At 41.8% G+C, this 26803-nt stretch overlaps 2 protein-coding genes across 4 annotated transcripts in view; one reads left to right on the top strand and one right to left on the bottom strand.

Annotated features, from left to right (window-relative positions):
- LRBA (LPS responsive beige-like anchor protein) overlaps positions 1–26803 on the top strand; it is a 424729-nt gene that overhangs the window by 242113 nt on the left and 155813 nt on the right. For all 3 annotated transcript variants that reach the window (XM_063136108.1, XM_063136109.1, XM_063136107.1), the window contains exon 40: positions 1486–1622. In XM_063136108.1, the coding sequence (XP_062992178.1) occupies positions 1486–1622 (137 nt within the window). The remainder of the gene's footprint in view (positions 1–1485; positions 1623–26803) is intronic.
- Positions 5179–6414, bottom strand: MAB21L2 (mab-21 like 2). Its single transcript, XM_063135453.1, has one exon. It carries the CDS (start codon positions 6256–6258, stop codon positions 5179–5181), a length of 1080 nt encoding a protein of 359 aa, XP_062991523.1. The 5' UTR covers positions 6259–6414.

The raw sequence follows: 26803 nt of genomic DNA, 5'->3' as shown, positions 1-26803 counted from the left end.
TAATTATATAATCTTGACAATGGCAATAGGATTAAGAAGTAATCCTTGCTAATAAAGTAGTGTGGGTTAGAAATGAAGTTGAAATTGTCAGGGGTTTTCATCGGGACCTGAGCTGCCCCAGCTCCTGCAGCTGTCTGCTTGCCCTATAATTGAATGTCTGAAAGTGATTGAAAAAATGTTATTTCTTCCCTGGATTACATGCTAATGTACAGAGGGCAAAGGGAGACAGCAAAAGAACACATAGCTGCTTATTTCATCCATTTGTGGGAATGAGCTTTGGGAAATCATGGCAGTAGTGCAGCTATCAGATGCCCATCTGCAAACACAATGTGCTTGTACACTGGGAATAGAGGGCAAAGCTCCTCGGCTCTCAGCAGAGCATCTCTTCCATTGTCCTGCTGGCACACATTGAGATTGATGCAAGATTAAAGGCCATCACACTTCCTAACAATTGACAGAAATGACAATTCATCTGAATTTTTTTGGCAGTTATTCACCCATTGATTACCTAAGCGTGTGCACCTCATTTATACACACTTTATTAATGCAAAAGAGTGTGTGTCACACATGCATTTTACAGTATTTTTTAAAACAAAGGCCCACAGCTGATAAATATGCCCTTTGTTAGTCTTCGTGTTCTCTGCTTTTTAATGAGTTGGATGACAAATATAACCCGCTTTCCTTCTCTGGATGTTGCTTTATATAATGGCCTGCATATTGTTAGATCTGTGCCCAGCCTATTGTTTTGAGTAGTACACTGATCTGTCTCTGTGATAAGCCCTGTGGAGATGTGATTATTCCAATAAAAATTCATTCAGTTGGAAACCAATGCTCCAGCTGTTTACTCCCACAGTCCCTGAGCTGCACTAATGCTGTGTGGATTCCTTGAAAAATATTTAACAGGAGGATTGAGCCCACTTTTCAAATACTATACTACTCAATCTCTAGCAATGGGTAATATGTAACTTTTGAACAAACAATAGTTCTTTGCCATGCATGAAAATAAAAAACAACTTTATATGGAATCCTTAGACAATTTTCTAAATAGGCTAATAATCAGGAAATCTCGGTCAAGTTGGATCTCAACATGCACACGTGTAACTAATATTTCCCATTTGAACTTACTTTTTTTGCGTTCACTTTATTGTTTAGAACATAAGGTATTCAGTTCTAAAGCATTTCGAAATCTATAGAAGAAGAAAGCTAGATGATCTAACAGCCACCTAGATGGGCATACATAATCATTTGCATTGCCTGCAGCTGTAGTTGTTGAACACAGAAATGCAGCAAATGCATTGCATGTGTACTTTGTGTGTGTGTAAGAATTCCATTTGAAAAGCCAGTCCTTTTTGTAATGATGGGGTGGATTAACGTAAACTAATAATAGAAGTAGCCCGCTTATATTTATGCAACATTTTGTGCTTGCTGTTCAGATCACTGGAAACCAAGTGTTGGACTGTGTGTGTGTTTCTTTCCTTGTGGTAGGTCCTGTTAATCTGTCTACACCAGCTCATCTTGTGGCCCCCTGTGTAGCAGTGAAGGGTACACTTTCCATCACCACCACTGAACTATATTTTGAGGTAGATGAAGAAGAGGCCAGTTTTAAGAAAATTGACCCTAAGGTAAGAGATTACTGACACTGCCCCTCCCCACACTCTGCACTAAGCCCAGTGACAAATTACAAGCCTTTAATTTTTCATCCAGTCTGTTGGATACAAGTTTTCCTATATTTGAGAGATTATCATTTGTGGAGCTTTTATACTAGTGACACCAATATGTATGAAAAATAATTCGTCCTTGTTCCACTGGTAATTGCCTTATATATCCTCCGGAGAGGTGCCTTAAATAAAGCCCACTAAGTGGATATGTGAATAGCAAGTTTAGCAACTGTGCCCACTGAAATCTATATTTTATCTCAGCGTTTTACTTTTTGTTTGTTTGACAATGGTGGGCACTGCTTGTGCTCAATTGATTTCTAACATTTGCTTTGTATTACCTTGTAGTGGGCTGAATAGGATTCTATTCATAATATCCTCATGATGAAATATGCATTAATAGGTTAATTTGTGCTGCATTTGAGTTCCCCATCTAAATATTTTGGTTTAAGTGGCAAGTGCAAACACAATAAATTTAATTCTCCTCCCCAAATGTTGTCTTTGCTCACATTGACTAGTATAAAGATTGCACTTTGGTATTTTCCATAAAACTAACATGTGATAGCAAAAATGTGCATTCTTTTCCCTAGATTATAGAGAGGTATCTGTTTCTGAATTTCACTATAAGGATTAATGGCTAAAATACAGTACTTGCTTGAGAGAGAAGTAACACAAAACTGCAAGCTCTACTATAGTGTACATAATATTTCTGTAGGCAGGTAATTAGATGCTGTATTTCTGTTCAAGTTTGTTTCCCTTGAATAAGCCTTGCTTAAAATATGAATAATGTCTCTATGAAGTATGGATTTTGATAGGTTTTCATGCTTAAACGTTACATTTTTTTTAAAAAAAAACTTTACTTCAATTTAAATTCAATTAGCCATTTAATGGTGGCTAATTAAAATCCCGGCTTTGTTTGAAATGCAATTTCTTTTGCACATTAAATTTATTTTGGGACAAATTGATATTAAAAGTAAAAATGTAGCAATCAATAAAGAGGTAATGTATCGTCGATGTCTTAGGTCATTATATCATTAGAAATTTCAGTATATATTAATTTCAGAAAATGTGGCTGTTTGGTCCATCATGTAAGGATGCCCTAGTACCTCTCCACCCCTCTGAAAGATCCAACTATTCCTTTTCCATTTTAAAAATAAGCCTGAACAGTCATCTTAAACTGACTGTACTTCCAACTTTGAAATAGAGAGGTGGTGCGTAGAAAAGCAGCCAGCTATATCAATTTAATCTGGAAGATGGAAAGCTAACCTCCAAGCTTTGATTTCCCTTTGTGAAAACTTTTTAAACCTATCGTTTTTTAGGTTATGATGTCATGCTGTAATATAACATCATTCTCTTAAAATCACTGGTATTTTCCCATGTCTTTTTCTCTCCAAACCTCCCCCCTTCCCATAAGATATGGGTAACTTGAGCTTAGGTAGAAACATTTCCCCTTCCAAACCCAATCCTGCATTTGCTCAGATGCCTGTTTAATTAATGGGGCTTCCCCAGGTTGATAAATTCAACTTCTCTGTGTGTTTTTCTAAACTCCTGGGAAAGAAAACATTGTGACAAGGTTTTTGAAGTAAAACCTATACTGAGCATAGCATCTTTGCTGATAGCATCAAAGTTTATATTCCTACTGCAAGACTGTTCTTAACAAGGAAGTTGTAGTCCTATGAGCTCAGACTTACTCCTGAAGTGGCAGCTACGGGGTGGGGTTGGGGGTGGGGGGGCTCCTTAGTTCATTTGGGGCTATTTTCAAATGTGATCATTGGATATAAAGCCATTTAGAAAAACCAAAAGGGAGCTATTGTGTAAAGTGAGGCTTTTAGTGTTAACAGTACTTTGCCTTTTTCAGTTTCGGTTAGCATTGTGTGTGTGTGTTGCATGTGTTATTGCAAATTCATATATCCTCCCAAAGTTTTAAAAACACACTTTTTTAAAGATTCATCCAAATAAAAAAAGCAACAACAAAAATCCACCCATACTACTTGAGGCTGCCGTCCTATCCATGCTTTCCTGGGAGTAAGTACCACTGAAGTCAGTGGTACTTGCTGCCAGTAAACATGCATATGAATGTGCTGAGTTAATTGAAAACGTCTCCAATTGTAAATAATATGCTTTTCTTAACACTATGGATCTATTGACTGGCGTTTTGAAAATCAAAATGGTTTGTACAAAATTTGAAACCGTAATGTGTAACTTTTTATAAAATGGAGAAACCAGCTCAAATAGTTTGAAAATCTCTTTCTCAATGCAGTTCATTTTAATAGGTTGTGGACTCAGGAAAACTATCGAAACAACAACAAAAAACCCATTCAGTCTGGATCTCTCTTGTGTTTAGTTTGAGGCTGTATTTAAAACCCAGAGAAAGCTAATGTTTGCAGAAAATAAATGGACTAGTTGTAGGATATTAATTATTCAGAGTAAATCCATATGGCCTTGAAATTCAAAGTCAAATTGGACTTGGGAATCTTGCCCCTGCTTTAGTAAATGACAAATCCATGTGCATGGAGAGGAACAAATGGAGAGAGAAGCATGATCATCCCTCCTTCCCTCAGTGAAATGGAAGGTATATCAACTATTAATGCAGCCCCAAATTTGACTAAATGGCTACTTATGGGGGGAATTTGTAGCTGATTTTTTTTCTAAAAAATTAAATGTTTCTTCCGCCCTCCCCAACATTTATATATTTTGTTTAATAGCAAATATAAATATTCGATAAATGTGTTTTCTATGGGGGGGGGGAACTGTTTTAAAACAGTCATTTTGTTCCCTTTCCACTTTTTCTTTTTAAATGTACGCATGCATATATGAGGCATGATTTCCTTTCCGGCATAATGATACCTTCATTGCCCGATAGTTAGAATAACTCCACACGAAGGCAATGTAAAGTTAAAATCATTTTATTTTTTATTATTATTATTACTGTTTGCAACAAGTCCGTTTAGGGAAAGGGTGGGGAGGGCAGGGAGGACACATCGTCTGTCCTTGGCACTGTAATACATTTAACAACAGTAAACTTTTGCGGCTCTGGCTCTGTGTTGTCGGGAGTGTTTCTTTTCCCCCCCTCCCTCCCTCCCCTTTGTTTTTTTTTTTGTTTGTTTTTTTTTGTTTTTAAAAAAGACATTTGGACACAGAGTTTAAATAATTTTGTTTTTCACTTGGTGACAACATTCAGGCAAACGAGAGAGAGAGAGAGAGGCGAATGACTTACACTTAATATTGGAGAGATGTGGGGCGGGTGCGGGGGGGGGAGTAGGAGAGGAGTGAAATGTACCTGGGGTTTCGTTTGGCTGTCGCAAAGTCCCGTCGCTGTTTCGAGTGTCCTCGTTCTTAACGTTAGCCAAAGGCGAAGGGCAGAGAGCCGCGGCGAGGCTTCGTGGCCCGCGGGGAGGGGCGCCGTGCCCCCTCTGTCCTCCCTCTCCCTCCGTCCCTCCCTCTCCTTCTCCGTGTCTTTTTAAATACGAGTCCGCGCTGCTGGGCAGCCTGGGGGCGCCCCCGCTCGCCCGCCCCCCCCCCCCTATAGCTTGTCGAGGCTTTTGGGGTTGGTGAGGATCTCCCGGGCCAGGCGCCAGGTCTGCTTGGCGGCGCTCTCGAGGGCCGAGTGGGGCTTGCCCTGAAAGAGGTCGAGGTTGGGCAGGAAGTAGTGCGGGCAGCGGCGGCACTGCAGGCACGAGATGAGCTGCAGCAGGATGCCGTTGAGGCGGTCGCCCAGGCACGCCTCGTCCCAGTCGGTCTCCCGCGGGTGCTTCTCGCACTCGTAGAGCAGCAGCGTCTTCATGTGGTAGTTGTTGAGCGGCTGCCCGGGCAGCTCGAGGTGCCGGTCGCGCAGCGTCTTGAGCACCGACAGGCACTTGTTGCGGCAGCCGCCCAGCAGCAGGCGGTTCTCGGCCTCGCCGAACTGCAGCACCCAGGCGTCGCTCTCGGCCGAGCTCTGCTTGCCCGTCAACGAGTAGCACTCCTTGGAGAGCAGGTTGAAGCCCTCGGCCTTGACCTCGGCCACGCGGTTGGGCCCGGGCCACGGGATGTGCGGCAGCGGCCACTGCGCCGCGCTGCGCGGCCAGATGCCCGTGCACTTGAAGGCGGGCGTGATCTGCACCACGTAGCGCTCGCGGATGCGCAGCTTGACCTCGCTGGTGTCGGCGATCATCTTGACCACGTCGCGGTAGCTGCACTTGTCCACCGCCTGCGCCACCAGCGTCTGGAAGCGCGAGCGGATCTTGCGCGCCGACAGGTAGCCCGAGGCCGTGATGAACTCCACCCAGAGCGACATGCTGCGCTTGCGGCCGTCGCTCAGCTTGAGCACGGCGCAGCCGGGCAGCGAGCCGTCGTCGACGAAGTTGAAGACGCCCATCTGGTTGAGGTAGAGCACCACCTCGAACTCGGTGGGCGAGATCACCTCGAGGCCCTCGTAGCGCGCGTCGATCTCGCTCAGCGAGCTGATGAAGCGCGGCTCCTGCACCTCCACCTCCTTCAGCACGTCCGACACCACCTTGCACACCTCGCGGATGGTCTTGGCGATGGCCGCCTTGCGCGCCTGGCACCGCTCCGTGTAGTACTTGTTCAGCTGGTACACCAGCTTGGCCTGCGCCGCGATCATGTTGGGGCACACGTCCGGGCTGTACACCGGGCTCTCGCAGTACGTTGACGGATCCAACGCCGCAGCCGACGCCTCCGCGCGCGCGGGACCCTCCCAAGCCCGCTCCGCTCGATCACCGCCGCCGGGGACGACGAGGGCACCGCCGGAAGCCCGCACCAGCCCAGGCCACGCGGCGCAGGAGGCGGCGGCGGCGGCAACAGCCTCCTTCTTCCTCCTCCTGCTGCTGCTGCTGTAAAGTTTGCGGGGGGTTTCTTTGGGGTTTTACATTGGAGCTGCGCGCAAAGGCCAGCCCACTCCGGCCCGGAGAGGTCTTCAGTCCGTCATTGGGAAACTACTTCTTTCCTCCAGGCAGAACTTGGCTGCGTTAAAAAAGAGCGACTCGTGGGCTAAAGGGGGGGGGAGCAAAGCCGCAGGGAAGAGGTAGTAGACGGCGCGGTCGATGCCAAGTAGGAGCCGAGTCTGGTCCCGCTTCGCCTCTTCTCCCTCAGGCCGCGGCACATGCGGGCGCTTCTAGGCTGCTTTGCCGTCTGCCAGGGGGCTGCGTTGGTTTTCTTCTGGAGGCCTCGTCGGAAGAACCCGAGCGGAGGGGAGGCCTCCTGCTGTCGCGCCCCGTCCTTTTCTAGTAGTAGGATTATTTTGAAGCACAACCTGATGCCGTCGAGCTGTGACCATTCATTTCTTCCCTTTGTTCAAATTTGTTTACAGGTAAATCTCTCTTTGTCCTGAGTGGATTCTCAGGAAGCAGCAGGAAGGGGTGTGTGTGTGTGTGTGTGTGTGTGGTTTTCCGCTTTCCAGGATTTTCTCTCTCTCTCTTTTTCTTCTTCTTCTTCTTTGCCCCTCCTGCTTTCCGCTTCCTCCCCCCTCCCCCCCTGGAATTGGATGCAGCCGCTCTTGTTACTTCGCTGCGCCTCGCGTCCTCTCCCGGCGTGGACGTCTAGAGGTCTCTGCGTTCGCGGAGTGTTGTTTAGTTTATGAATGGTCCCAGGGCCCTGCTGGAGGGAGGCGGAGCTCCGGAATCCCACAATCACTGCCCGAGCTGTCAGAGGGCCAGCCAATCGCAAGGCCGGCCCGCGTGCACGGGGCCCGCCACTCTTGCATATGCTGTGGGGGGAGGGAAGAGGCAAGAGAGAGGCTGAAGGCACATGTGCAGATGGCACACACATACGTGGGAACGGACACAACCCCCTTCTCCCCACTCAGTGGAAGGCCAGGGAAGAGGAGCCGTGCTGGAGTTGGTGGGGATGGTTAAAGAGTTGGAGTTGGTGGGAACAATTAAAGATTGCAGTGAAATACACCACTGCAAGTGACATCACTGGATTTCTATGCATCTTGCAGTGATGTTCAAGATCAAGGTGTAGTTTTGGTGGGAAGGGGCTTCAAGGTGGAAGGGGAGACACGGTAGTAATGTTAAATGGCAGGCAAATAAATAAAAAGCCGGAGGAGGTGGGGAGAGAAGTGTGGCATTACTGTGCTAACATAAATCTTTGGCTGCTTCGAGGACCGAGCATTGGGGAAAGTGAGACAGTTATTGGAACAGAATAGAACACCTTGTATTACTAACCCTAAGTGAGGGTCCTACTTAAAGTTGTAAATTCTACGCACTACAGCTGACCTATTGTTTCGAGTTTTACCCTCCCATATATAATTTGGTAGTCCATTCATTTGGAAAAGGAAACTGCGTATTTGGAGACCTTTAAGTTTGGGCAAACGCACAACATTAGTTGGATTTAAAGTTGGACGTGTTGCTGTGCGTGTTGCTATAACTTGTAAATAAGTTATTTTAGAATATTGAGGGAAAATAGTACATATTTCAAAATATATTTTCTGTTAAAGGCTACATATCTATCTTGTATTAGTTTTCGCCCCCAAAAGTAACAGGATTTTACCCCAGCGATGGATTCTTTTAAGTTAGGCACCATTTTATTGTGTTTGGGTACCCCCCCCTCTCTCTCTGTGTGTATGTATGTATCTCCCATCTCCAGGTAAATCCTTTACATTTAATTGGAAAATAAACTATCAAGTGTCAGGTCTTCCCGTTGGTCTTTAGTATGTGCTTCTGGCGAAAATAGTTAATCGAAGTCAACTGTCCCTTTTCCAGAATTTTAAATATTCGTATCAAAACACCACCTTCTGATTGATGATTTACAGAATGCCCGAATAAATACGAAGCGATGCGAATTTAACATTCTGAATGTCGGATTTTCCACGTACCGTTTTGCTTTAAATATGTTGGTGACCTGGGTTTTTATTTTATTGTTCGTGTGAACGTTTGTGTTTAAATTAAAAACATTCCAATAATATATATATATGTGTGTGTGTGTGTGTGTGTGTGTGTGTGTGTGTGTGTGTGTGTATGAATAAATAAATAAATAAATAATCTTCGGGGTATCCCAACTGCTGGGAAACAAATTATCACCTCTTCCCCTAAGTTTTTTAATTCCCCCAAGCCAGCAAAAAGAGCGTGACCGAGCTTCTTCTCTCCAGCGGCCCATCAGTTTTCGGATCTGAACGTGCTCCCGTAGAGTTTTGTGGGTCTCTGCCTGGCATCGGGGGACCTGTTTCAGGTTCGGGAACTGCGTTAGACTAAGCGGGAGGTCACCAGTTGCTTCGAACAGGTGCCCCCTCTTTCTCTTCCGACGGCGCGATCCTCTTTCCACAAGAACAGATCGCAGGTTGCCTCACAGGGATTCCTTCGGGGCGTGGTGAGAGACCTGTCTCTCGCAGGTGAGGAGCGTGTAAACCCGGCCACCCAACTCGGAGGGGATGACACCTAGTCGGCGCGCTGGCAACGAACTTGCGGGATGGCGGTGTGTGTGTGTGCTTTTGGGGAAACAGTTTGAGGTTGTAACCCTAAATACTCTTGCTCGGGAGCAAATTCGGTTGAACATCGTGGGACTGACTTCGAGTAAACCTGCGTACGATTCATCTGTCAGGCTGAGATCCTATTACGTGGCAGCAAGTCCCATTGAATCCAACAGGGCTGACTTTCAGCCATTGGATTGGGCTCTCGGAAGCGATTTTAATGCGCGCTCCGATCTTAAACAGGCATTACTTGGAGCATACTTGATTTCGAGGGGGCTGATTTCCAAGTTCACCCTCTTTAGGATCGCTCGCAGCGTCTGGGGGAGGAAAGAGCCTAACGGCGAAGTCCCGGGGATTCGCCCGTCCTGGATCTGGCGCCCACAGGGCTTCAGTTGGCCAGAAAAGAGCAACTTCGGGAATGGATTTGGGGGGGGGGGGGGAGCGCACAGTGACAGAAGCTGCTGCTTAGTTTTTCTCCCTGTCGATTTTGGGGCGCCCTAGCAAACGGACCGGTAGATGTGGCGCAATTTTGTCTGGCATCGGCCCAGCCTGGTAAGCATCTTTCGACTTGCAGCCGTTTCCTTTGATGATGGCGGGGAGGCGACTATTCCCGCACTCCCTCTCCCCCCCAGCGCCCATCCCTCGGACTGGATCGATGTCCAGAGTCGACGCCGACCCCGAGCCTCTCCCCCGCCCCCCCCCACTCGCGGTCCTCTCCTAGCAGCTTCCCTTCCCCCGCCCTGATGTCTGATAGACTCCCGTCCATCATCCGCCGGCCAGAAGCGAGCGCAGCTGGGGGCGCCCCAAGACTCCCGTCGAGTCAGCTGCGACACCCAAAGTTGCCCTGGCCAAGCGGGGCTTCCTGCATTCATGCACGGGGCGGCGGCGGGGGGGGGGCAAAAGCCCCACCCCGGCACCGAGCGCCTCTCCCCCATCCCCCGCCAGCTTTATGGCCGGAGCAGACGCTACCCCCCTCGGCTGCGCTTCGTTTGATTCCCCCCCCCAAGCCCCTTCCTGACCGATTTCTCCCCTCTCTCCTCCCCCCTCCGCTCCCCCACCCCCCCCCTGCCCGCCCCAGACGACGGAGGTCGAAGCCCGAGTAAATAATAAATCAGTTTGAAACAAAAGCCGCTTCGGATTTATGGCCCGGAGCGCTAATTAGAAACATCATTTGAGCAATAAACTTAAACACTTTCGAGCAAATAATGCCTCGCGAAGAAGCACCGCGCCTTCTGCGGCTGCCTCGTCGTCTGTGGCGGAATTTGCCGGGGAAAAGTCGGGGGGGGGGAGAGAAAGAGCTTGAATAATCGGAAGAGGTTTTTGGAAGTGGGGGGGGGGAGAGAGAGAGAGAGAGAGAGAGAGAGAGAGAGAGAGAGAGAGAAAGAAGCGGAGGATCCGAGGCTGCCGTTGACGCGCCCTTGTCACCTTGGCTTTGCTGCCTGGGAGTCGAGGAGTCCATCAGCAGCTCCTTGATGGGGCATTAAAGCGAAGTGGCAGCAGCCCCGCCAGCCCGAGCGGCAGATACTGTATTCCATGAAAAGGGCCGGGCGGGCGGGCGAGCGAGGGTGTGTGTGTGTTGTCTGTCTGGGAGGGGAAGCTCTCAAGGCTAAAAGCCACTTGAAGGCTTCAGCCCGATTGATCTGTATTCTCCCGTTATAATCCGTCTCATCATACTTGAGTTAATGAGGCAGGGGAGGGGGAGGGGGGATGATCTGATGGGCCTTGACAAATTCATTAGGGAGGCTGCGGGACATTTTATTTGACTGTTAAACATCGTGTTTGTTTGGTTTAGGCAGTGCCAACATCAGCACGCCGCTGCCTGGAGCAAAGAGCGGGTTGTTAGCAGGAGCTTTCTCCGAAGGAGACTTTGCACGGGGAGCCTCTTGCTCTTTTTCTGGGCTCGCCTCCTTTTGCTTCTTCCCCGGGCATCTTCTCCCACCCACTGCCTCCCCCCCCCGCCCCCCTGCTGTTAAAGACAGGTTCAGAATGGGTAGGTATGATCGCTGGCATTTAATTGGCATGAATGAACGGCTAAACAGCTTCCTTTGGGGTGGGGTGGGGGTTGAGGTGTGGGGGATGTTTTGTGCACATACAGGAAAACATAGTTAAAGGGTTATTTTTACACATCTGGAATAAAGTAAAGGGCAGCTGGGGCACTGAAGGGGTCTTTTTTGTCACCAGTGGAAATAGCTGAAATGCAAATGCAAATCTTGAGTTTTATTTTTTTTTAATTGGCTCTTCATTTTAATGGGCTTGTTTTCATGTGTGTAGGGTGAGCTTTTGAAGTAGCCACGACTTGGGACCGTGGACCTGTTTGGACCAAGACGTTTTCTTGTCTGATTCTGAATTTTAGGTTCAGACCCTCTGTGATCATGGATTATGACATGGCTTTGTTTTGTGGCTTGTACCGGTACAAAATGCACTGGATGATCATTAGACATCTGTATCCTGCTGGAAGACCATCCCTAAGAAGTGGTATTGACTGACTTTAAATTATGTGGGTTTTTTAAAACAAACAAACAAACAAAAACAAAGCAGAGAATGTATCTTTCAGTCATCTTAACTTAATTTTTCAGCCCCTATTAAATTTTTCAGGAGCTGTTTCAACAAACTGAGTCAAACATTCACTGTGGAAGAATCCTGTCCTTCCATTTATAGAAGAACAGTCTGGGAAAAGAACTAATGCCCTTTGCCTGTCATATTCATACATTCCTGCTCTGCTGATGGAGCTTGAACTGCTGCAGGGAATGTATGAATTTGAAAAGAAATGATTCAGGAGTGCATGTTGTGTTCCTTAACAGCAAAGCTAAGTTAATGAGTAAAGTAAATGCATCTGGAGGAATGACAGCTATAATCCTGTTTACATTTCCAGGATTACGTTTTTCTTTATAAATTTGTGGATGGGGTTTTATTTCATCCTTTTCTCATCTATTGAGGGGCTGAGCTTGGTAATGGTAGAACCCTATGCACGTCTACTCAGAAGGAAATCCCATTGAGTTTAATGGTGCAGGCTCCCAAAAAAGTATTATAGGATCGCAGCCTAAATTGTCTTGTCCTGTGTTCTTTATTTGTAACTAAGAGAAAATCATTCCTTTTACTTAATTACTGCATAGCATATACATTTTTAAAGAGCAATACTTGCATCTCAACTTTTTTTTAAAAAAGCCTGGATGGCACAGTAGTTAACTAATGCAGAAGCAAGTGATTTACAAGGGCATATTTGGTGGGTAGTTTCTTACCCCTCGTTCCAGCTATCCCCCCCCCTTGAACATTTCAATGATCGCCCTTCCCTGTTGTATCAAGTTTTCTAGATGTAAAAGTGAAGGTGCTTGGGGAAAAGGACAAAGCTTTTGTGATACTTTTGTATGCTTAGAGCAACACCACAATTACTTTTATAATTCAATTGAATTAACTGAACAACTATGAGATCCGAAACACTTTGCTTGGAAGTGAATTCTGCTGAAATCAATCAGACATTTTTCCAAGGAAGTGTGGTTTGAATCTGGGCATGAATCCACTGATACACATGCTCATGTAAATTCTAAAACTATTTTTTTGTGGAAGTGGAATCACTCCCAAATAAGTATACTTGGAGCTTACTTACTCGTGGTTCTGTTAGAGCAAACAGATTTTAATGTGTAAGAATAGTCAGCTGAGTTATTGCAGTAGTTCCCAATTTGGGGACACTAATTTTAGTTATTTTATTTAGTTATTGTATTTCTATTGCTTTTATACTGTTTTCATTTTGCTAGAGCAGTCTTGATTATTTTTGGTTATGATTAGATTATAGACACATGTGCCGCATACATATTGAGTTAATTGAATTACAGTGCAATCCTATATATGTCTGAGGGCAGGGAGCTGTCTCATTATTAATCTTTGTAAGCTGCTCTGTGAGCTGTCTGAGGCTGAAGAGCAGGGAAAAAATACTGGAAATAAATAAATAATATCAAAAGTAAGTCCCACTGAGTTCAAAGAGGTTTACTCCCAGATAAGGGTGTTAAAGATTGCAGCCTTAGTCAAATTTGTGCTATGCAACTCCGTACCTAGATGGTTTAAAACCAGCAGTACCTTATTTTAAACCATCTACTGTAATCCATTTGGGCCAAATTCGATCTTTAGGGCTTTACTGCCTTCTTATAACATTGCCTGTTGACATTCTGTTCTCTGTATGAATTTGTGGCTCATGGAGCTCTTCAAGTTTTCTTGTGACTTCAAAGAACAGTGAGCGCAGTTGATACTTTTACAAGCAATTGCTGTGACTTATGGTGTACAGCTTATTTTTAGTTTTAAACTGTAGCATTATATTTTTAGTAGATCGATCAAGGGTTTATTTTGGTATTTTCCAGCCAGACTCTGCAGAAGGTATCTGTTTCTGAATAATAATAACAATAATAATAATAATAATAATTTATTTCTTACCCGTCTCTCCCTTTGGATCGAAATGAATGTAGCAATGAATGTATGATTGTTGTTTTGGGTTAATGATTTTAGTATGTAGACAGACACTCACAGCAGTAGGAAGTAGCATTTAAAGTGGGACATTGATTTATATCAGTCATCAAAACCTTCGGATTGATGGGTTGAAATGCAGTGTAATTTGTTTCTGAACTGATACACCTGAATGTATCTCAATCTTAATCTTCAATTCTCTTTTATGTAAAGCACCCCATAGCTTTAATTTAATATTCTCAAAGGAAACAATTGAGTTGGTAAACGTTGATCACAAAGATTTTTTCCTAATGATAAGCATCTAAAGCTATCTTTCATATAGAGGAACCTAATCCCACTTGATGATACCAGACTATCTATCTATCTATCTATAAATAGCAGAGTGCTCTCAGAATTAGACAAAAAAATAGTTTTAAGACCCAACTCAGATTAATAATGCCAATGTACAATATTAATTATACATTTTGCTTCTTCTGTAGAACATGATTTATTAATTCATTTCGTCCAGGTGAATGGCTGTATCAGGAATTACAAATCCTCTCTAGAATTTATTTATTTATTATTTTTATTAAATTTATATACCACCCCATAGCCAAAGCTCTCTGGGTGGTTTACAGGAATTAAACATGTTAAGAAACCTGAATTAATAAAAATTAAGAACCCAATTGAGTATAGTGAAAGAGAAATACCTGTTCACACAAATACAACACAGGAGCTGTACTGGCCGTTTAGTTGAAATAATATTTGGTGAGCAACGGCTTGGGGGCAACTTTTCTCTCTCAACAATCTGAAGCTAGGATGTAAAACAGCTGTCTCAGGCTATGCATATAATGGTTATGCCTGTCTGTTTCTTTTCTGCATCTCTCACCCCCTGCCCCACACTCCAAATCTTCTTTTATTATCTTTGGATTCTAAGGAGTCTTTCTTGCTTTCTAACGGGTTTTGTCTCCAGCAAAAGGCTGAGTTGGTGTGTTTAAATCTACTGTGGATAGAGTGAAAAATCTTTTGATCTATGGCTATGACTGTTTCCAAATGATTTGCTTGCTGGGACTGGACACTGTCCATGCCCTTTCTCTTCACTATCTGATAGGCACACACAAAGGATGTGACATGCTACCAGATGCATAGTTAATCATCACTTTAGGTTTATGTAAAAAAAATATCCAGGTTCAATTAAGTCTGCTATTCTTGTATTTACTATGCACTGGAATGCATCATGTCTAGTGTAAACAACTGTATATTTATTGAAATGTTTAGTAGAATTTCAGGGAGGGGGAGAACACAAGCCAGCCAAAGTTGAGAACTTTTTATTTCAGTGGGAGAGGTAAGCATGTGCTTAAATCGTTCTTTAGGGTGATTCTTTGGGGTGGGGAAAGTCCTACAGCAGTCTAAATGTGCATAGAATTGTGTCTTAAAAGAGCTTAACTTTGATTGAGTTGTGCCCCATCTGTTTGAATATGTAAGATTACCATTTATATACGCACACACACCCCTTCTGCAATATTTTTGTATTATATATAGTTTGGAAGGAACAATGTGCATAACCCTGCCCCAAAAACCCAGTTGCTTAGCTGTGCACCTTGGCCTCCAATGATGTTGTTGTCCAGTGGTAGGGGACATTGGAAAGCATGGGCAACATAGGGCTGAGATCTCCTGCCCATAGCAATTCCTTGCCTAGCTCCAACTTTGTTCAGTCCGTAATTTTCATAGCAGAGCACCTTGAGCATTAAGGCCTAGGCTGTTGGGCAGGGCGTGGGGGTCTGTTTGATTTGGTAGGCATGGCATGGCTGCCTCTGACATCCTGGCAGGCCAGTCGTGGGGAGGAATCTGCACATGCACTGCAGCAAGCTGCCTCTTCTAGATCCTGACCTGCAGAGCCTCCACAAAATGTCCTCTGTATGCAGTTTGGATGGAGGGACGGGGCTGGATCATGCCCAGTTCTGGCATTCTGGCAAAATTCTTGGGTAGGGACTGCAGATTCTATGCCTAAAAGCCTATTCTAATCTGTGTTATATGGTTATCTACTAATGCTCCCTTTTACTTTCTGCTTGCTTGGCTTTCCAAGTATTTTGACATTCCACTCCATAATGGTGACTATTGGGTTAAAACAGGAAAGAAAAGCAAGATGTTAGTTCTTGCTGGCAATTTTTGGTGGGCACATATCAGAATCCCCCTAAATCTTTTAATTTAGTTACTTGGCTATGGGTGCTGTGCAAAATTCAGGATTAGAATGAAAAAAGGGTGCTTGTAATTTTGGTGGTGCAAAGTAGAGTTATGTGTTTGGTTTGTTTTTACAGTTTTTCAGTAATGTCCAATTGTAGGGGAAAGGACAATTTAGAATAGATGTGCTGCTGTCATTACTAACAAATGCCAGGACATGGCTACAAACAACTAGAGTTATAATCCTATGCACTTTTTGTTGTGACTAAATTCCATTTAACTCTATGTTTACATCTCAGTAGATTGCCCAGTAAATGTATTTACTAGGGAATAAACAGCATTTTGCACAATAGGATTTATTTCCAAGTAAATATGCATAGTGTTGCACAGTAGAAGAACAAGTTTATGAAAATCAGTTATTTTCAGCTGGATCTTCCGACAGATATTCTAGTTGTGCTTTTCCCCACTTTATTATGGGAAATAGTCAGGGTAGTATCAATTTAACATTGCAGGAAACAGTTATGCTTATTCTCATATTTTAGTTTCAAGCTCACTATTCGCTGAAGTTTAAAAAAGTGTATGAAAAAAGTAACATTTACCATTACATGCCTATTGTGCCCTAATAATGAGAGTCACTACTGATGAATATTGAGGATACAAGACTTTCAAGGAAAAATTTGCATTAGCCATGATAGCTAAAGATGGGACCTTCCTGTTGTGAAAGAGTTGCTTCTGAATGCCAGTTCCTGTGGACAAACAACAGGTAAAGGGTTCTTGCCTTCATGCTCTGCTTTTTGACTTCCAAGAAGCATCTTTCTTGGAAACAGGCAGCTGGATTTGGTGGGCAGTTTGTTTGATTCAGTTGGGCTTTTCTTATTTATTTATTTATTTATTTATTTATTGCACTTATATACCGCTCCCATAGCCAGGGCTCTCTGGGCGGTTTACAGATCTTACGATCTAACCAGTGGAGGCTGGTGAATCCGATATCAGTGGGTCAGTGAATCTGCTCTGGTTTCAATCAGGACCAGTCAGAACTCTAAAGGTTGAAGCATTTTGGATCCTTTAGAGTTCTGTCTGAAACTCAGAGCAGATTCAACACCCCACTGACAATGGAGTCACCAGCCTCCACTGGTTCTACCTGTGCCATAAGTGGCCAGGGCCGAGCAGGAAGTGTTGTTGTTTGCAGTTTTTAATTTTTAATAAATAAAATATTTGCTTGTTAATTTTGTTATTAAGCCTGAGCCTTGAGAAAGAGATCAGAGTTAAAGCTCCAAAAGCATACTCTTTATATACTAGAATACCAAATTAACTTCTTTGTAGTTATATTGAAAATAAAAGTTTATGCAAACTTACATTGTGGGTGGGTGTCTAGAACTTTTCAAAATAGCATTTAGCTAAGCCATGGAAGTTGGAAGTTCATAATTAATGGCATTTTAATATAACTATGCATTCTTGGCATAGTATTATTGTGCAATTTGTGAACTTCCAAAATGCAAACTTGGAAGAAAGGAAACTTGAAGCAGTTAAGACATTTGTGAATTTATGTTTTATCTCACTTCACTTGAAAATTTATGAGGAGGGCAACTTAGGGGCGCTTAAGTTGTGTGTTCCAGGGCTTGCCCCCACTGATAACACCCTTGTTGGCGTGAAAGTGCAATGCAAATTATGACAGTTACAACCTTCTGTTTTGTTTAACCTGTCACTGAGTTTCCTGGCGTAGTGTGGAGGGCAATGGTGTGTTCAGCTAGTCCATATTCACCTAAACTTAAAAGGTCAGGTTTCTACAGGCAAGCCTAGTCAGAGCCTAATTGATGAGGAGGGCCGGAAGACAGAATTTACTGTTCTGTTGGCTAGTTTCATATCGTTAGGTTGTCCTGAAAGCATCAGGCAGTCACAGCCCCTTTCATGTAAGTGCTGACCCTAGACAGGAGCTGACAATCAAAGGAGGCAGTCACGGGAACCAGTGCAAGAATGCTATTGATTTTTCAGTTAGGTCTAAGTAGTTTGTAGTATGGGTAATGGGTGACAGAGGCAGGTATGTCATTATCAATGAGCTCCAGAAGAGTAGCGACACCCTTCCCTCATATTTCCTTCAACACTGACAGTAGGCATCCAGAAGTGGTCAATAAATTGCCCAACCTTTTACTGACAAGTGACTTGGACAGGGTGGAGGGGGTGGTTGGGAACCAAGAGCTAAACTTCTTGGCTTAAACTTAATGTGGAAACCCCGGGGGACCGGCAGGGAGGGAAAAGGAAAAGAGGAGAGATCTTAGTGTCAGCACTTGTAGTTTATTAGACTAAATTCTTTCTGGAACAGACATCATAATGCCGCCTGTGAATTTCAGTGGCTACAGTTGAAATTACAAGATCACATCATTTTGAGCTTTACAGAATATCAAACATGGCGTGAAGAGCAACAATTTAAATATAAAAATGCAATATGTGGAAGTGGTTAATTCACAGTATTTTTTAAAAGCCCAGATGCAATAATATTCTATTGAATAAATTTCTGGAGTCCTATTATTTATTTTGCTAGTCACCAATAATACCTATTTGTATTATTCTCTTAAATAACATATTGATTGATATTTAATGGTTGATATTTGAATATTTCACTGAGGTACAGCATTTAAAATATCTGGCATTACATCCCTTACATTCAGTCTAGTAGATTTTATTTATTTAAAATTATTTTTAAGCTGCCTTTAAGTTGGCATTACATTGGTGAAACTTCTTGCTATATAATGTTTTTTTGTTTGTTTTGGATATAAATGGATGCTGCATTCCTAGGGAGGAAGTCCCTTTTAACACAATGAAACATAATTCTGAGTAAACATTTACAGGATTGACTATCATACATTCAAAATTGTATGTTTCTGTGTATCTGATGAATATTTCTGTTTCTGTTTATTTAGGGTAATGCATTGTATAGCAGAAGGAATCAGTGGTTGACAACTCATGATTTTGTAACTGTGGTTTCTGGGCTTTAGAGAGGAAAGACAATTCTACCTTATGCTGCTGTTTAGAACTTAAATTTATGTGAAAGTACAATGGATTAGAGGCAGGAGCAGATGGCAGGCTCTGTGGCCTACGGAAAATGTTACACAGAATGGAGGGAAGGGGGAATATGTGAAAATGCTGAGGCATCTTCTGTGAATGGAACTCCACTCCTGGAAGTGCCTTCATCAGAATTTCAGGGATTCCTCTCCTTTCCCCTCAGCCCCCCACACCACAGCCCAGCCAAGTCAGCAGGGTCCCCTGACCCTCTGTAGCATTTGGGGAGGGGCTGTAGGTGTGGAGTTGGTGGAAGGGAAATCTTTTTCCATCCTAGTTCCATGTTTCTAAATCTGGATCTAACCTACTATAAACTCTGGTTTGGTGAAAACACTTAACATTCTTATCCTTACAATACTGCAATTAAAATAATTTGCATTGGTTACTCTTTAATTTACTTTCCTCAAATATTGTTGTACCCTTAAGGGATGTTAATTATAACACTTGCTTTCAAAAGTCACATACTATGCACAGATGTTAAGAAAATAATATATACTAATAAATAAATGTTTAAACCAATTGGAATAAAGCAGAAGCATTAATGTTTGGAAAAAAATTACCATAGGAGTGAGTTGCCTTGTTTGAGAAATCTTTGTAATATAACATAATGAGTGTCATCACATGGAATTGCATTTCCTTACTGTCGCTTCTCCGCACGTCCTCGTTCTTCCTGGAGGGGAAAGAGGAAGTAAACAAAAACAACATGGCCCATTCAGAGGCTGTTTTTATCGCACTGCTTTTTCTGCACACAGCAGGAGATCATGGGACATTCCGTTTTGTTTGTTTTTTAAAAAAAGTTGGATTAAAAATGCTTTATTCTGCTATGGAAAAACAAGCAGAAGGAGCAGGAGGTGCGCAGGAGGCTGACGTCATCATTTAAAGGATGTGCACACATCCCTAACTGGGTAGTAGCATGAGTGCGATAAAATTCTCATCTGATGAAACTCATAATCAGAAATTGAGACTGAGTATTGAGAGGTTATTGGGTAGTCTTTTCATTGGTTTTCCCTAGTGGAAATTATTTAATTCAGATACCGATCTTTCAGTCTGAATTAATACACACACACACAGCATAGCCTACAAAAATGATACACATGTTCCTAGAGTTATCATGAAACAAGATTTTTTTTTTTTAAAAAAAGAAACAAATTCTGTTTAGGTAGGTATTTGCAATTAATCTAAAAAAAAATAGATTTAAAATAAATGCATTAGGATTGACTGTGAGAAGCACAGTATACATTTCAATGCAACCCCCACCCCCCGCAAATCAATTTAGAGAATACAGAGATTGTTTATAGGGTTTTGTTTTGTTTTTTGTTAGAGTAATATGGCACTGATCAGAACCTGAATATTTTGCTCCATTTGCAGTACGCTGGAATACTTCGTTAATGCTGCAAAAATGTTTAAAGGAGATGCAAAAAGGCAACAAATTAAATTTTCATGAAAGAAAACCCTAATCAGCAGTGACAGTGTAAGAGAAAGATGATTGCCACTTGGTCATTGTAGAAAGGCACTTAGGTTTGGTGTCAGTGCTTCTGTTAATGATGACTAATGTCTTTCTTGCAGCAAACACATGCTCAAACATTGTGCTGCAGCAGCCTAGGAATTGGACTGAAGGATAGGCACCATAGATCTAGACAAAGGTTCAGGCAATGAACTGAATGGCTCAAAAAGTAAATCTTTTCCTGATTACATTGTAACTACAATTTTAGAAGCTGTTCAAGATCTGTCTTTAGCAGCAGAAGGATGGAACTCGGTATTTTAATAGCGTAGGCTGAATTAATTATCAAAGAGGCCTGGTTAATGGTTATATGTAAGTATGTCAATCTGCATTTCTATAGTAAGCAAATTTACAAAATCTTGGGCAAATCCAGTAAAATATTTCTAGCCCCCGTGTTGTATTCCAAATAAATCCTTCATGCTTACAGCAGAGCGACTCTCAAGACCTTTTCAAGTGCTATGGCTTGAGCTGCTTAAATATATTGGCAAAAGGAGAGGTGGCATGTGTCATTTCTTTACCTTTTCCCAAAATGAGACCTTTCAGAAGGGCATTTGTAATGCTTGTCATATTTTTTTCATGTGCCTCTTATTGACTTGACAAGTCTGGAGGACCATGAGAACACAGATGTCATTGCATTCAGACAACACTAATTACTCTGGGATTTTTGCAGCCTCAGTAGCTGTATGCAGCTGTCGATTATGAGTGTTTATGTGGTATATCATGGGTATACGCTGCTTTCTCCTATGCCGCCACTGGAATTTTTGTTTCCTTTTGTTAAAGAATAGGTTTTCTTAAGCATCCTGAAAAGAAAAGTGAGAAAGAAACAGATCCAACTATTCATGCAAAGCTTAATTGGATATGCATATTTTTGTTTGTTTAAAATGTATTAGCACCTGTTTTCCATCCTTCCCAGCACCAGCATTTTCTTGTATTCTCCCTAAGGTATAGCTATATTTCTGTCTCCCTCTCTCTCTCCGTCTGTTTCCCCCACTCCTGACTCCTACCCCGCCACTCAAAATTAAGGCTGGTAGGATCACTATTAGCCTTGATTTAGTTCCCTTGAAAAATGCCCCATTTCTAATGTCACATTAAAGATATTCTGCTAATTTGGATGGAAGCTCAGATTTACAACATGAAAATCTTAATCAAGGTTTACAAAGCATTCAGTTAATACTTGTCTCTGTGCTGAATTTTGTTTGCAATATTCCCACCCCCACCCCACCCTACCATCTCTTTGTTCTGTCGCAGTTCATAGTGCGTAAAGCAGCTGATTCTAACAAAAAGTTCAAATGGTGGTCACAGCGTGAATGACATTAGGGTTGTGGGTTTTTTAAAAAAAGACAGGGTTTGGGGGGGGGGGTTGCTTTTGTTAAGATTCTGTGCGTTTCCAAAGAAGCACAGCCTGTGTTAATCACAGATTGGAAAATAAAAGCCCCAATAATGCAACTTTACATGCTGATGATGCAGAAATGGAAGCGGCTTTATCGAAGATGTATGATGAGATAAAACTGCAGTCTCTGCTGTACAGTTATAGTAATTATGACTAATGAACCGTCCAGTCTGGATGAAATGGCATGTCCATAGGGACTGTGTCCAATCAGTTGTGACTTATGCAAGCTGTAGAAAACATTGGTAGGCTAGATTCAATATTGTAATATGAAATATACTACATTAACAATTTCAGTTTTTCAAGGTTATTTAAATTTACAAATATAGAGTATTGATAGATGGTACATAGAGCAGGAGAGTCTTTCGAAAATGAAACATGTATATTGAGTCGCAATGCCTGCCTTAATAGAGTGTGTTTACACTATGTTATTATTATGTAATCCCAGTAGAAGATATTTGTATTGTATCCTGCACACTAGATACAGAAAAACAATGCACATGCTAATATCAGATTGGGTTTTGTGCACTAGTTTGTTTGTTACAAAATCTCAAAAATGTTCCAGTGTCACCTTTTGATTAAAACAATGTGAAAGATGCCAAGAATAAAATGACGGACTCTTGCTAACATTAAAACATAAAGCACAATGGCAGCTAAAGTGTGTATCTGGATTGGATGTATAGGATAACTTGGGTATTACAATGCATTTGGCAACTGGAAAACATATTTTACAACAGTGTCTCACGCCTTCTCTATTCCTCATGACCCTTTCTTCAAGTATAAGTGAGAGAGGTGCTATCAGAAAATTGAGAAGGCAGAGTGATATTAGTAGACTGTGCTGAGAACATGCAACCTCGTTGACTAGTAATCTTTTGCAATTTCATATACTTAAAAAGTTTTCATCATATGTAGTTGAATTATTATTACCAGCCAAGCTGATTTGCTGTCTCTCTTGGAAATATATACCACATTATTAGTAATAGCCCTGGATTTCCAGGACTGGTGAAGTTGTCTCACCTCTGAGTTTATTGTGGTTTTAGTGCTAATTATGACAACTTCAAACAGGAGTGTAATATGTTTTCTTCCTCCTCTTTTCCCTTGCATCTCCATGCTGTCCACCCAGGCTTCCATATACACCTTCACTGTTTAGATTCTCAGTTTTTCTATCCTATCAATTTTTCAGTGTCTGTCTGATTTATGCCTCCTGGATTTTATTGCCCTCTGCGTGTGTCTGCTCCCATTCCCCTGAGTGAGGTTATCCTCTTAATACAATTTGGTTTGAACTTGAGGTATTTGATGGATCATGGAGAGAAGATGTATCCAAGTTGCTACAAACCATCCAAGCCCATTAGGAGGACAGTAAGCACATTCATATATATGAATGAGAATTTTGGGCCTCTGCTTGAAAGCTAGGTTTTCATTGCTGTCTAGGGTCAGAAGTCTGAGTCTCAGCATGGGGTCACATGGGAAAAAAATGTGATCCACAGGTATATTGATAAGGATTCAAGGTAAGCAATGCTTTCTTAAACACAAATTTGTAGTGAATCGGGTTTAGTACCTATGAATAACTTTGCTCACGTGAGTGTAATGTGGGCACTAATATTTGTCATCCAGGATGTAAAAATAAAGATGCCCTGCAGCCACTAGCTCTTTACAGGCTGGACTCGGCAAAAACAGGTTTCACCACCACCACCACCACACCACCTCATACTGGCTCTTAGATTTTTGCACTTTTGTTGGTATTAATTTTGTTCCTCCAGTGCTCCAGTTTCCAATTCGCATTTAGGTACTGTGTATCAAACGGGTGTTTTTTTTTTTTTTTAAAAAAAAAATACTTGCAACTAAGAGATGGGAATTACAATAAATCTTAAGCTGAAGTTTCTTAATGAGTTCCAAAGAAAAAAATATTTTTAAAACCTGACTTACATTACAATATAAATATGTTTGCTTGAGAGAAAAGTCACATTCAATTCAGTAGCGCAAGTATGCTCAAGTATACTCAGGTTTAGCCAAAAGTAATATTTCATAAATGAAATTTATATCCCCCTTCCTGAAATTATGTCTGTCCTTATTAGAATATAATACTTCCATGTAACATCTGAAATGTGCCTGGTAAATGGTTAAAATTAGGCCAGATCTACAGCTTGTGTCAAATCATTATGATCCCATTTTGGTAATGCTATATCCCTCTTGAGCATTTATATCTCAATGGACACACAATGACATTTGTTGAAGTATTTTGGATAATGTGAAATAAAAAGCAAGAAATAACACTATGAAAGTAGTATATGGAAAGTAGTATACAGTCATCGGTGCACATCAATATCACAATACAGCAGTAGTGTAGATCTAGCATTCTCTTGGTTTTCTTTCTGTCTTCATGAAGTAATAATGGAAAGTTACAACTCACACCCATCGTTATGTTTATTATTCAGTTCATTTGTTTTGAACACTGGATTGTACAATCTTGCTCGCTGTTCATGCTGTAGTGAGAGAGGAACCAGGTTCTGACAAGCCAGATATGCTCAGAACTGGCACTACAGGCAGAGGCAAGCCAATGTGCCTTAGCCTCCTACCTGCAGCTCTGAGACAAGAGGTGAAGGTGTATGGGCTTTCATTGGTGCCTGAGGATGCACTGAGACTGGAACACTTGCCAGGTACAGATGCAGAGCAAGCCGACACACCTTTGCTTCCTGAATCTGAAGCTAACTTTAAACCAAGCTGAGATATGCTTGGTTCAAATCAGGCCATCAATTCTTCTGACGCTTGGACTTAAGGCTCCTTTGCCAATAAGCTGACTTTTGTAAGGAACACGCAAATATAACATACCTGGTCTTTGCTGAGCTAAATACTCCAAAGTGTGAAGGGGAAGAATAAGAATCTCCAAATGATTAGAGGTGCACCGCTGTGGCTCCCTTTCATGTGTCCACTGTTTGGAAACTCTCATTCACACTTCAGGGGCAACAAAAATAGGTGTATCTACAGTGTTACGTCAAGTATGAATTCACCCTTAGGTCACCTAAATTGCTTAAATTAAAAGTATTTCCAGTGGTGTAATGCTACTAGCGCAAACAAATTTTAAGTCTGTTTCTCTTCTACTACTATTTTGGGAGGAGGGGAGGTTACTAAGATATTTTTAGCCTTCCCTCTTTTTTTCACACTTCTCTCAGATTCCAAAAATCTGGTTGAAGCATCATAAGTTGTATGGAGAGCAGCGTCTCTCTCTTCTGTTTCCTGATTCCTGTGCAGTATAAATGTCACCCTTAACATTGCTTATTTCAGTTTCATAGAAGACAAACCTTTTGTCCTGTAGTTGAATTTTTTATTACTTGTATGTGAGGATTACTATAATGAATTGTTGCAAGATGGTGGAAGAGCAGAATAAAATAAGTAGAATACCCGGAAATTTTATGTTCAGGGTTTTCTGCCACATTAGTAGAAATAAATCATTACATGCTGGTAGAGGAGTAGAGTGAGTTGATATATTGGTATAAACATTAGATAGATTTAAACATGAGGCATTGGTATCTGCAGATCTTCTTCTAGATAGTCATGAGAACTTTAAACTGTGTGTCTAGATATATTTAAGACCAGTTGAGCCTATATGGTTTTATTAATGTGCTGTAAATCTTATATTCACAAGCAGTGTTTACTGCAGTGCAATATATTTAGAAGGAAAATTTACTCCCTGCTGCAGAGAAAAGTAAGATGAGTAAGAAAATACAAGGGTAGATCTTGAACATTTATTCTAATTTGACAAGTAAGTGCATGCAAAGAAGTTACACAAAAGTGTATATTTCTTTGGTTTTTTTTTAAAGTGTGCCATCTAATAATTTTATTTATTTATTTATTTATTTAAAAATACTCTGCTATTCTTGTCTGCAGACACAACCTGTGGTAACTAACAAGCCATTTATAAAAATAAGATGATGAACACTTTAATAAATTCAATAGAATTCAATATGAATGAATGAATATATTTTATTACAGTCATTGACCAATACCTAGAATTCAATAGAATTTCATACATAAAAATAGAATAGAACACTGAGAGGGATCCAGCAATCAGTGGAGGAAAGCCAAAATTAAAAGTGGCAAACAGTAACTACAACACCAAAACAATCATGTTCGTTTAAATGCTCTATGGAAGAGCTGGCTATCTAAAGCTACATAGCATCTGGGCTTCCCTGGGAACAGAATTCCACATTGTTGGTGCCACTACCAAAAAACAAGTATAAATACATATTCAATGCTGTACCAATAGCTTTCCTGGGTTGGAATAGTAGATACCCTATTTCCTCGATTCTAAGACACACTTTTTTCTCCATATAAACATCTCTAAAAATGGGGTGCATCTTAGAATTGCAGGTGTGTCTTAGTTTGTTTTTTTTCCTTTTGGTGGTACTGAAATTAGTGTGCGTCTTACAATCGATGGCGTCTTACAATCGAAGAAATACGGTAGTACCAAGAATTCTGCCTGATTTTGACCAGATGTAGGTGCTTTTAGTGGCTGCATGAAGGGCACTTGAGAATATTCCATTCACCATCACAAGTAATGTGCAATTTAGCAAGACCTTGAGCATTAAAATGCCCAATCTCACCATCTTGTCTATGAGCCTAATTACAGGGAAGAATCCTACCTTATTTATGCACTTCTGAAGCATATTGAATATGATGGAACTGTATTCAGTAGTGAAATTGCTGAAGTGCACTGTTAATAAAAAAATCGTTGCTATCTATTCTCTTCAAATACCTACTTATATTAGGCTGCTTCGTCTAGTAAGCATAGTATTGCTTTTAAGGAATGTCTAATTGCATAGAGAGCAGCAATGTAACGAGTGCATGCTTATATATCTCTGGGGATACAAATGCTTTTGGAGAAACATTCTTTTAGCTACACCTACAAAATTATTTATTAATGCCCCTCACACTCCCAATAGTTCCAAGGTTTCTTTCATTGATACTGTTTCCATGTTTTGGTAAAAGTATGATGTGCTGACAAACCAGATTTTACTGTAGCACTTAGTTTGAACTGAGGGTGCTTCCAGACGGACAGCTCCTAGCAGTGCAATAAAAAGACATTATGCAATTATTAAGTCTTTTCCTCCTTAATTTTTTTTCCTCTGGTAAGAAAAAAGATGGAAGAAAAGGTGGAAAACACAGGAAGGTTACAAATGGAAGAAGAC

This window comes from Elgaria multicarinata, chromosome 10, assembly GCF_023053635.1.
Source record: "Elgaria multicarinata webbii isolate HBS135686 ecotype San Diego chromosome 10, rElgMul1.1.pri, whole genome shotgun sequence".
NCBI lineage: Eukaryota > Metazoa > Chordata > Lepidosauria > Squamata > Anguidae > Elgaria > Elgaria multicarinata.
Note: the sequence above shows the minus strand (reverse complement) of the source record. Positions and strands in the feature narration are given on the sequence as shown.